This window comes from Chiloscyllium plagiosum, chromosome 1, assembly GCF_004010195.1.
Source record: "Chiloscyllium plagiosum isolate BGI_BamShark_2017 chromosome 1, ASM401019v2, whole genome shotgun sequence".
Taxonomy (NCBI): Eukaryota; Metazoa; Chordata; class Chondrichthyes; order Orectolobiformes; family Hemiscylliidae; genus Chiloscyllium; species Chiloscyllium plagiosum.
In genome coordinates, this window is record NC_057710.1 from 136,809,396 (window position 1) to 136,821,731 (window position 12,336).

Below are 12,336 nucleotides of genomic sequence, written 5' to 3' on the forward strand. Positions count from 1 at the left end.
AAACCATCATCTCCCAGACCATCCATAACCTCATCACCTCAGGAGATCTCCCATCCACTGCCTCCAACCTCATAGTCCCACAACCCCGCATCGCCCGTTTCTACCTCTTGCCCAAAATCCACAAACCTGACTGCCCCGGCCGACCCATTGTCTCAGCCTGCTCCTGCCCCACTGAACTCATCTCTGCATACCTCGACATGGTCCTGTCCCCCTTAGTCCAAGAACTCCCCACCTACGATCGGGACACCACCCACGCCCTCCACCTCCTCCATGATTTTCGCTTCCCCAACGCCTTATCTTCATCATGGACATCCAGTCCCTGTACACCTCAAAGCCCTCTGCTTCTTCCTTTCCCGCCGTGCCAACCAGTACCCTTCAACTGACACCCTCCTTTGACTGACTGAACTGGTCCTCACCCTGAACAACTTCTCTTTCCAATCCTCCCACTTCCTCCAAACCAAAGGAGTAGCCACGCATGGGCCTCAGCTATGCCTGCCTCTTCGTCGGATATGTGGAACAGTCCATCTTCCGCAGCTACACTGGCACCATCCTCCACCTTTTCCTCCGCTACATCGATGATTGTATCGGCGCTGCCTCGTGCTCCCACAAGGAGGGTGAACAGTTCATCCACTTTACCAACACCTTCCACCCTGACCTCAAATTCACCTGGACCGTCTCAGACTCCTCCCTCCCCTTCCTTGACCTTTCCATTTCTATCTCGGGGGACCAAATCAACACGGACATTTACTACAAACCAACCGACTCCCACAGCCAAGTAGACTACACCTCCTCCCACCCTGCCCCCTGTAAAAACGCCATCCCATATTTCCAATTCCTTCGTCTCCGCCGCATCTGCTCCCAGGAGGACCAGTTCCAATACCGTACAACCCAGATGGCCTCCTTCTTCAAAGACCGCAATTTCCCCTCAGATGTGGACGACGATGCCCTCCACCGCATCTCCTCCACTTCCCGCTCCTCCGCCCTTGAGCCCCGCCCCTCCAATCGCCACCAGGACAGAATCCCTCTGGTCCTCACCTACCACCCAACCACCCACCGTCATTTCCGCCACCTCCAAATGGACCCCACCACCAGGATATATTTCCCTCCCCTCCCCTATCAGCGTTCCGAAAAGACCACTCCCTCATGACTCCCTCGTCAGGTCCACACCCCCCATTCTCCAGTTTCCTCATTTCCCCTCCCCCCCCCTTGTCTCAGTCAAATCCATCGAACTCAGCACTGCCTTCCTAACCTGCAATCTTCTTCCTGACCTCTCCCCCCCCACCCCAGTCTGACCTATCACCCTCACCTTGACCTCCTTCCACCTATCGCATTTCCAACGCCCCTCCCCCAAGTCCCTCCTCCCTACCTTTTATCTTAGCCTGCTGGACACACTTTCCTCATTCCTGAAGAAAGGCTTATGCCCGAAACGTCGATTCTCCTGTTCCTTGGATGCTGCCTGACCTGCTGCGCTTTTCCAGCAACACATTTTCAGCCATAGCTAATCCACCTAACCTACACATCCCTGGTCACTATGTGCAGTTTAGCATGGCCAATCCACCTAACCTAAACATTTTTGGACTGTGGGAGGAAACCAGATCACCGGGAGGAAACCAGATCACCCAGAGGAAACCGACACAGACACAGGCAGAACATACAAACTCCACACAGATAGTCACCCAAGGCTGGAATCAAACTCAGGTCCCTGGCGCTGTGAGGTAGCAGTGCTAAACTGTGAGCCACTATACTGTAGGAAATTATTTAACACATACAAACATGCAATATTCAGTGCAGAGAAGAGCTACTTAGCATCTTGTGTCTGCGCTAGAGTGAAGATGATATTTTGAAAGTTGCTCCCTTTCTAATGAATGGAAATGTGTTCTTTTGGAAAATTAAATTTTCTACATTGTACATATTTTTCAAAACTTTTTTCTTATCATCTTCATTGCAGAAATTAGCTATTGTGCTCCAAATATGTTTTGTAATCTACACTGGTATTGGTCTTTGCATTGTAAGATTAACAGAAGAGCTGAATTCCAAAGGTGAGGCGAGAGTTACAGCCCTTGAAATTAAGGCTGCATTTGACCGATTGTGGCATCAAGGACCCCTAGAAAAATTGAAATCAATGTAAATCTGGGTGAAACTCTCTACTAGTTAGAGTCAAAACAGTCACAGAGGAAGATGGTTTTTGTTGTTGGAGGACTGTCATCTCGGCTCCAAGACACCCCTACTGCATTCCTCAGGATCGTGTTCTGAGCCACACCATCCTCAGTTGCTATATCAATAAGCAACCCTCCTTAGCAACGTCAGAAGTAGGGTTATTCAGTATTTTTGCTCTTAACAAAATAAAGCAGTCCATTTCCAAATGCATCAAGACCTGGACAGTATGTAGGTTTGGGCTGATAAATGGCAAATAATACCCATGCCACAAATGTGCAAGGCAGTTACTTCATTTTGCAAGAGAGAAGGACTTTCATGGACTTGCAATCACTGAATTCATGACTAACAATAATCTGAGGTTATTATTGACTAGAAACTGAACTGGACTAGCCATATGAACAATGTGGCTGCAAGTGAATAATTGATCACCTGACTCCCCAAAGCTTGTCCAGCATCCACAACAGAAGTTGGAAATGTGATAGAACACTCCTCACTTGCCTGGATGAATACAACGCTAACAGTATCCAAGAAGCTTGAAACCACCCTGAGCAAAGTAGCTCACTTGATTGACAAACATTCATCTACAAACATTCACTCTCTCCACCACCAATGCTGAGTCACAGCATTGTATATCATCTACAAGATGCACTACAAAAATTCATGAAGACTCCTTAGACAGCACCTTCCAAATCCATGACGATTTCCATTTAGAAGGACAAGTGCAGCAAATGCATAGGAATGCCACCACCTGCAAGTTTCCCTCCAAGCCCCTCGTCATTGTCGCTTGGTCAAAATCCAGGAACTCTGTCCCTAACGGCATTGTGGTTATACCTAGACTAAATGATGTGGAGGTGTCAGTTTTGGATTGGGGTGGACAAAGTCAGAAGTCACATGTCACCAGGTTATAGTCCAAAAGATTTATTTGAAATCGCAAGCTTTCGGAGTGCAGGGGTCCAAGAATGCACTTCATCACCATCTTTTCAAGGGTAATTAGGGAAGGCTGATAAATTCTAGTTCAGCCAGAAATAAATAAAAGTCTTAGGACAACAAATTAAATTGGTGCCTCCAGTTTCTTCAAATGAGCTTTGTTATTGAACTTCTTTTATTTTAGTCTGAATACTTCCTCCATTAAACTGCAATAGTGTTTCTAAGTAATGTGACAGAGCAGCATGTTGAAGTAAGATTGATCTGTGCACAGATAGATTATAAGTATTTAACCTATATTTCCGTTCTGAATGGGCAGGGGTGATGGGACAGTTTTTCTGAAACACAATATTTCATGAGCAGATCACTACAAAGTGTGAATCAAGAGGAAAGACAGTCACATTCAACATACTTTTGTGCATCTGGCTGCAGGGAATGACAGGAGTCAGTTGGTTTGTGATGTTGGGTGACACCAACAGCGCTGCTTCATTTCCTGTACTGGTGAGATCACCATGAAGGTCCCACCTTCTCAACCTCGCCGCTGGTCTAATGTGTTGTGACCCTCAGGTTAAACTCACCAACAGCCATCTCTCTCTAATGAGAGAGCAGCCTATGTTCTTTACCTTAGCTTTACAGCAAATAGCATTGTTGGCAGACTGCAGTTTCTTCTTTTGCATCTGATCAATGCTGGCTTTAGTGGAATGATCCGTGGTTTCTCTTTCCTGTGAAGGGAGGACTTTTAAAAAGTATTTGTGACCTGTGGCTGTCACTGGCAAGGCCAGTGTTTATTGTTCGTCCCTAAAAGTCATTGAGATTGCAGTGGTGATTGTGGTTATGTGATTATGAATGAACTGTTGCCATCCATATGATGTAGGTACGCCTACAGTTCTGTTATGAAAAGAGTTCCAGAATTTTGAATCAACAAAAAAGAATGGCTTGGGAACCAGAGCAGTAGGTTAGCAAGTGAAATGACTCAGGAGGAGTTATAGGCTAAGGCCAGTAAGGCTAACAGGAAGACCAGGCAGGGAGAGGTGACTGAACGCCGTGGCACTAGCAGTCTGATATGCATTCATTTGAATGCAGGCAGTATGACCAGTCAGGCAGATGAGCCTCAAATTTGAATTACTAATAGATGCCTTAGACAGCGAAGAAGATTATCTCAGAATATAGTGGGATCTTGATCAGATGGCCCAATGGGCCAAGGAGTGGCAGATGGAGTTTAATTTACAGATTAGATTACATTACAGTGTGGAAACAGGCCCTTCGGCCCAACAAGTCCACACCGACCCGCCGAAGCGCAACCCACCTATACCCCTACATTTACCCCTTACTTAACACTACGGGCAATTTAGCATGGCCAATTCACCTGACCTGCACATTTTTGGACTGTGGGTGGAAACCGGAGCACCCGGAGGAAACCCACACAGACACGGGGAGAACGTGCAAACTCCACACAGTCTGTCGCCTGAGGCGGGAATTGAACCCGGGTCTCTGGCGCTGTGAGGCAGCAGTGCTAACCACTGTGCCACTGTGCCGCCCTGCATTTTGGAAATCTGCATTTTGGAAAGGCAAATCAGCGCAGGACTTACACACTTAATTTTAAGGTCCTTGGAAGTGATGCTGAACAAAGAAGCCTTTGAGTGCAGGTTCATAGTTCCTTGAAAGAGGAGTACAGGTAGATAGGATAGTGAAGAAGGTGTTTAGTATGTTTTCCTTTATTGGTCATTGCATGGAATATAGGAGTTGAGAGATAATGTTGCAGCTGTACAAGACATTGGTTAGGCCACTTCTGGAATATTGGGTACAATCCTGGTCTGGCTCCTATCGGAAGGATGTTGTTAAACTTGAAAGGGTGCCGAAAAGATTTACAAAGATATTGCCAGGGTTGGAGGGTTTGAGCTATAGGGAGAGCCTGAATAGGTTGGAGCTGTTTTTCCTGGACCGTCAGAGGCTGAGGGGTGCCCTGATAGGGGTTTAAAAAATCATTAGGGGTGTGGATAGGTCATTTCCCTGGGGTAGGGAAGTCCAGAACTAGGTTTAGAGTGAGGGGAGAAAAATTTACAAGAGACCTAAGGGACAACTGTTTCGTGCAAAGAATGGTATGTGTGTGGAATGAGCTCCCAGAGGAAGTGGTGGAGGCTGATACAATTACAACATTTAAAAGGCATCTGGATGGGTTTATGAAGAGGAAGGGTTTAGAGGATATGGACCAAGTGCTGGCAAATGGGAATAGATTAGGTTAGGATATCTGGTCAACTGGGACAGGTTGGACCAAAGGATCTGTTTCTGTGCTGTACATCTCTATGACTATGACTCTATATACCTGTCAGGTTGTAGCTACTGCAGAGACTTAGTGGAGAAAGGGCCAACACTAACACTAATGTTCTGGGATTTAAATGTGTTCACGTGTCAAAGAGGTTGGTGGGGGGGGGGGGTTGTGTTAGTGATAAGAACAAATATCACGGCTTCTCTGAGGGAAGTCATCTTGGAGGGTTCATCCAATGAGGCTGTATGGGTACAGTCACTCTGAGGGGATTGTACCACAGCCCTCCCAACAGCCAACAGGAGATAGAGGAATAGATAGGTGGACAGATTATGGAAAAATGTAAAAATAATAAGGTCGTTATGGTGGGTGATTTTAACTTCCCCTGTATTGGCTGGGACTCCCTTAGTGCCAGGAGCTTGAGTGGGGAGGAATTTGTTAGGTGTATCCAGAGAAAAGGTAAATCAAATTTAATCCTGACAAATGTGAGGTGATGTCTTTGGAGGATTTCATGCAGGAGGGAAGTATACAGTAAATGGCAGAAGCATTACTATACAGAGGGATTGGGTGTACAGGTCCGCAGTTGCCTGAAAATGGCAATATAAATGGATAAGGTGGTCAAAAAAAGCATATGGCATGCTTGCCTTCCTCAGTTGGGGCTGAAAATGTGTTGCTGGAAAAGAGCAACAGGTCAGGCAGCATCCAAGGAGCAGGAGAATCGACGTTTCGGGCCTGAGCCCTTCTTCGGGCTCATGCTTGAAATGTCGATTCTCCTGTTCCTTGGATGCTGCCTGACCTGCTGCGCTTTTCCAGCAACACGTTTTCAGGTCTGATCTCCAGCATCTGCAGTCCTCACTTTTTCCTCAGTTGGGGCATACTGTATAAAAACTGGCAAGTCATGTGGAGCCGTATAGAACTTTAGTTGGACCACATTTGGAATATTGTGTATTGTTCTGGTCACCATCCGACCAGAAGGATGTGGAGACTTTGGAGATGGTACAGAAAAGGTTTACCATGATGTTGACTGGTTTGGAGGGTATTTGCTATGAAGAGTGTTGGTTTGTTTTCATTTGAATGTTTTGAGGCTGAGGGGCAACCTCATAGAAAGTTTAGAAAATTATGAGTAGCCTGGATTGTTGGATTATTTATCTCATGGTAAAACTGTCAACTACTCAAGGGTATACATAATTTGATATATAAGGTGGAAAGTTTAAAGGAGGTGTGAGAGGTAAGTTTTTCACACATTGGGTGCGAAGTGTGCTGTCAGAGGAGGTCTTAGAACCAGATCTAGCAGTTTTCCAGCAATTGTTTGTGATGGAACTAGATGCAGTAACAATGTTTAAGAGTTGTATTGACAGATACATGAATAGGCAGGGATTGGAGGGATATGAACCATATAGAGCCAAAAGGTTTGTAGTTTAGAAAGGCATCAGTGTTGAAACAGATTTAGTTGGCCAAAGGGCCTATTCCTGTGCTGTACTATTCTTTGTTCTTTGAATAACAGCGATCCAGTTCCAAGTCAGAAATCTGTGAGATCATGGGGTGAGTTTGTTCTGTTTCTATGTGCTTGGTATCCTGACCATTGAGGTCAGGTGTTTGACGGGTGCTGTCAAAGAAACGTTTGTGTCTTGATTGACTGCACCTTATTGATGCTGTACACACTTCATGCTTTTTGGGTCAGTAGTGGAGGAAATGAATTAGTTTAATGAATTGCATTTAAATTCTCTGACTCTTGATGGAACTTAAATTTGGGTCTCCAGAGAGCTGGTCCATACCTCTGAGTTACTAGACAATAACATAATCACTGCGTGGGTAGTTTTTGAGGGAAGTGCAGTTTAAAAATCTAAAGCAAATAAACTAAGTGGTGCCAAAAATAAATACTGTTGAGAAAAAATTGAGATGTAAGGGATGAAACCCATAAACATATCAAAGGAGATAATGGCATAATGGTGATGTCACTGGACTCGCAAGCCAGAGGCCAAGGCAAATGCTTTGGTGACTAATAGTGACAGTAAAATTATCGTTGATTGTTGTAAAAACTCATCTGGTTTACTAATGACCTTTAGGATAGAAATTCTGCTCTCCTTATTTGGTATTATCTGCCATGGGTCAGGAGTCACATATGCTTAACTCTTAATTTCCCTCAGAATTGTTCTCTGGGCAGCACAGTGGCACAGTGGTTAGCACTGCTGCCTCACAGCGCCAGAGACCCAGGTTCAATTCCCACCTCAGGCAACTGTCTGTGTGGAGTTCGCACATTCTCCGTGTGGCTGCATGGGTTTCCTCCCACAGTCCAAAGATGTGCAGTTCAGGTGAGTTGGCCATTCTAAATTGCCCACAGTGTTAGGTGCATTAGTCAGAGGGAAATGGATCTGGGTGAGTTACTCTTCGGAGGGTTGGTGTGGACTTGTTGGGCCAAAGGGCCTGTTTCCACACTGTAGGGAATCTTAAAAAAAATGTCCTAATAAGACACTTAATTCAATGGTAATTTAGCATGGAAAACAAATTCTGCTGGAGAGGTCCCGAGATAAAATTAAAAAACACAAAAAAAAATTGAACTTGAAATCAGATCAGCCTTATTGCATCAGAGGATTAATTTACTTCTATCACAATGCACTGTGCTTTCCTCATTACCAGCTTTTCCCATTCCCATTTTCTGAGAGACGGAAGTTACTCCATTGGAAAATGAAATTCTGCTAACTCGTAGTGATACGTATATGTTGTAAAATTTGGTAAATTGTTTGTGATTTTAAAGCAGTCTTTCTCTTTATTTGTTGACTCTTGCAGGGTGCGACGCATGTTCAAACAGATGGGTCTGGATGACTTCAAATCAATTAATGTTCAGATTTTGGGATCTGAAGAAACCTATGGCAAGCATGCTGTAAAGAAGACAGATGTATGTGAAGTTATTTTCTAAATCATAAATAGGTGTAGTGATCAATGTTTCAAACTTTTTTCAGTTATTCAGCTGTATCATCTTCGCAATTTGAGTTTTAAAGTGATTAGATATGCAAACATTCATGCAATGGAAAGTGACAATTCCTTAAGCTTCTCTCTGTTTATTGTGGATGTTTACTGGTTAATGTGGAAATGCTATGGTTTGGTTCTACAGAGTCCTCGTGAAACTGTTATCTGGCTGGCTGTTCATCACATGCAGAAGAAAGCCCTAGAAATCTTTTCCCGTGAAGTTGCACCAGCTGGTACTGGAATGGGTAAGTGGGCATTGCTTCTTTGTATATTTGCTTGCAAAAAAATTAACCAATATAGATTTATTTTGAACTGCCCATAAATGCTATTTTAGAAATTTAAACAATTCAAACAGATTATGAATTGATGCGGGAATTTCACTAAATGTTTTGAGAAATTTTCATTCATATTAAGTTTTCAGACAGACAAACAAGAAAAACTTGTTTTGTGCAATTATGGTACTGGCATTCATTTTTAAAATCGCATCCACAGGATCAGATATGGCAATATAATTTCACGTGTTAATAGTAGAATGAACCCTGCACCAGGAATGAGGCCAATATTGATTAACACGGCACAACTAAACATGTAGGCAGGAGGTCTTTCCTATGCTGTCAAAGCACAGTTTGCCATTATGTTTTTTTTTCCCTCTGTACGGCTGGAGTGGGTTGTCATTTTAATTCCCTCCATTTGTGAATAAGTATTTGTTGTGGGTTTGAGGGAGGAAACTAGCAAGGGAATCCACAATGCTTCATGTTTTCCCAGTGCTTTGATTGGTATGCCTCACAGATGTACTTAATCTGCAAGTTTGTAATGAGAAGTGTCCGGTTACAGTATTGTAATATTTTAAATGTTTCCATTCGTCTATATGTAACTGTCAACATAGCAACCACTGTTAGAGCTTAGGTTTAGACTATGGCCACTTGGCTGATATACTCGAAGGCAACTAGTATTTACGAAACTGCATCCCACCAAGGTTTCGCTGCTTTGAGAAGAATGAAAATGGAAAAAGTTGGCAAGAGGAAAAGGGCTTGGCGGATGTATGAATATTTCTTCAGTTTTCTGAGATAAGAACAGTTTTGTTTAGAAATGCATATCTCCCTTGGTTGTGCTGACACTGTCTGCAGTGATACAATCATCATTTTACACAGTAGCTTGCATCATCTTTGTGACTGATGTGCTTGCCTTTATTAGTCAGTGCATTGAGTATACAAATTGGCATGTCATGTTGCGGCTGTACAGGACATTGGTTAGGCCACTTTCGGAAGACTGTGTTCAGTTCTGGTGTCCCTCCTATAGGAAAAATGTTGTTAAACTTGAAAGGGTTCCAAAAAGATTTACAAGGCTCTTGCCTGGGTTGGAGGGTTTGAACTACAGAGTGAGGTTGAATAGGCTGGGGCTGTTTTCTCTGGAGTGTTTGAAGCTGGTGAGTGACCTTTTGAAATTTATAAAATCATGAGGGACATGGATAGTGTGAATAGCCGAAGTCTTTTTCCCAGGACAGGGGTGTCCAAAACTAGAGGATGTAGGTTTAAGGTGAGAGGGGAATGATTTAAAAAAGGACCAAAGGAGCATGCTGAGGCTGGTGCATATATGGAATGAGCTGCCAGAGGAAGTGGTAGAAACTGGTACAACTACAGCATTTAAAAGGCATCTGGATGGGTATTAAATCGGAAGGTTTTAAAGGGATATTTGGGACAATTGTGGGCAAATGGGACTAGATTAATTTAGGTTATGTGGTCAGCATGAACGAGTTGGACCAAAGGGTCTGTTTTCATGTTGTACATCTCTATGGCTCTCTTTGCCAATAGCCTTATTGTTAGAAATGCGAAGGTTTGTAAGTTTGTGATGTTTTAGGACCATGCCATTAACTTCGAGCAAAATGGCAATGTAGAGAGTAGCACTATCAGGGCCTGCCAGTTCACATGTTGATTTGTGAGCTCCAACTCAGCATTTTTTTACCCAGCTTGGCCCTGAGGCCTGTCCTTGGTGGGTACTGGTTGAATTTGTATGACGTGTGAGGGGACAAATTTGGGAGATGGGGTATAGAACATAGAACATAGAACATAGAAGAAACAAACACTGACCCATCTAACGAACTTGAGCTATAGCTTTCCCAATCAATATCAGGAAAGTTAAAGTCCCCCATAAGACATGATTTGATATCTATCACCACAACATTGGTCTCTGTTTCATAGGCCATATTAGGGCAATGAAGGGTTATGGGAAGGGGGCTTAGATTAGTAAGAATTGTGTAAGGGAACATGGAGTGAGTAGAGGAGTGTAGGATGGCATGGAACCAGGGAACTATGGGACCATGGGGAATGGATCTTGGATCATGAGGTATCATATGTTATCAAGAATGTGACATGGAGACAGTTGAGGGTGAGTTTTCATTGCTTTGACTCTATGTTGGTACAGGGCTTCTGCCCAGTCTGCCTCCACACAAGGCAGTAAGAAAGTGTCCAAACTTCTTCTGTGCCATGTGCTACTACTCCACAATGTTTATACTATCCACTGAAACCAAAATCCAGGACAGTTTTTCCTGGATCAGATTTGTAGAGGCTGGAATTGTCCTTAACCTGCGCTTCTAACCCAAGAGTGAAAATGTGTGCCTAATCTCTGAAGTCCCAGTAAAGGGACAAAACTCCAAAAGGATACCTTGTTAGCATTCATACCTGAATGCAAGGTCCATGTTGTTCAAAATGCTCTGGAAATGGATATTCAGAGGGAGGGAGTCCCAATAAGCAATTGTAGGATTGGTTGTGTTGCAGGGTGTTTTAAAATACTTGTGAACTTCACAGAGTGTGTCAGTCTACTGGAATCCAAGCAAAAGAGAATGCCATGCAATAAAGGTAGTAAGTCTCTCTAAAATTGACCACAGCATGAGGGAGAGAAGGAGATCACTGCTTTAAGAGCTCGTGATTGAGAGAAATTGATGAGAGGGAGGTATTTCAAGCTTGATCCTAGTTGTAAAATACAGATTGAGATTAGAAGTTATCTAGCTGGGAAAGGAAAAGAAGGGAATCAAGCCCACACAGTTACTATGGACTGGTTTTAGGTGAATAAAATGTCTAGCTAAGAGATGGAGTGGTATGGGTAATGTGATATGGGTAATGACGAAAGGTGGAAGAAATGTAATGGGAGTGAAAACATCAGAATCTTGACATCCACAAAAGGTTTTGGGGTTTTTCCCCTATAAATGTTGACTTCAGAAATTCGCAATTGAGTAGCAACCACCTTACGTCTATGCACTTAGTCTGTAGTGAGGTCAAGGGGTACTGCTGTCAGAAGCACACTCAGTCAAGGGCTTATCTGATTCTAGTCTTCAGGGGGATTGGCTGTGGTCAGTCATACTCCGACTAGAGTACTTCTGGTCTGAGAATTTGGCATGTTCACTCCAACCACAGTCCAATTTGGCATGTTCATGTCAAGAGCAGCTAGGCCAAGGAATACAAGTAAGGCAGTTTCCACAGTGATATATTTGAGCATCACAGTGTGAGGACCAGTTCCTGGTTTCCACCACCTGAAATGCTGTACAGCTAGGCTTTACATATGACGCAAGTAGCATGAACATTGGAAGGTCTGTCAAGCACGACCACTTCTTCTTGATTCGATGAGGAAGGCTGTAGAGCCCAGCTGGATCATTAATGAACTGAAGAACAAGAGAGAACCTGAAAAAAAGTTACTCATGCACCATGAATCTCACACGTGAAGACATGCTAACTGAAAATGGGCATTCTGGATTAGTGGTGCTGGAAGAGCACAGTAGTTCAGGCAGCATCCGAGGAGCAGTAAAATCGACGTTTCGGGCAAAATCCCTTCATCAGGAATACAGGCTGAAGGGTGGAGAGATAAGTGAGAGGAGGGTGGGGGTAGGGAGAAAGTAGCATTGAGTACAATAGGTGAGTGGGGGAGGGGATGAAGGTGATAGGTTGGGAGGGAGGATGGAGTGGATAGGTGGAAAAGAAGATAGGCAGGTAGGACAAGTCATGGGAACAGTGCTGAGCTGGAAGTTTGGACCT

General features: G+C 43.9%; 1 protein-coding gene across 3 annotated transcripts in view; it reads left to right on the forward strand.

Annotated features, from left to right (window-relative positions):
* LOC122553709 overlaps positions 1-12,336 on the forward strand; it is a 117,131-nt gene that overhangs the window by 60,233 nt on the left and 44,562 nt on the right. For all 3 annotated transcript variants that reach the window (XM_043697935.1, XM_043697947.1, XM_043697968.1), the window contains 2 exons: positions 8,132-8,240; positions 8,457-8,556. In XM_043697935.1, the coding sequence (XP_043553870.1) occupies positions 8,132-8,240; positions 8,457-8,556 (209 nt within the window). The remainder of the gene's footprint in view (positions 1-8,131; positions 8,241-8,456; positions 8,557-12,336) is intronic.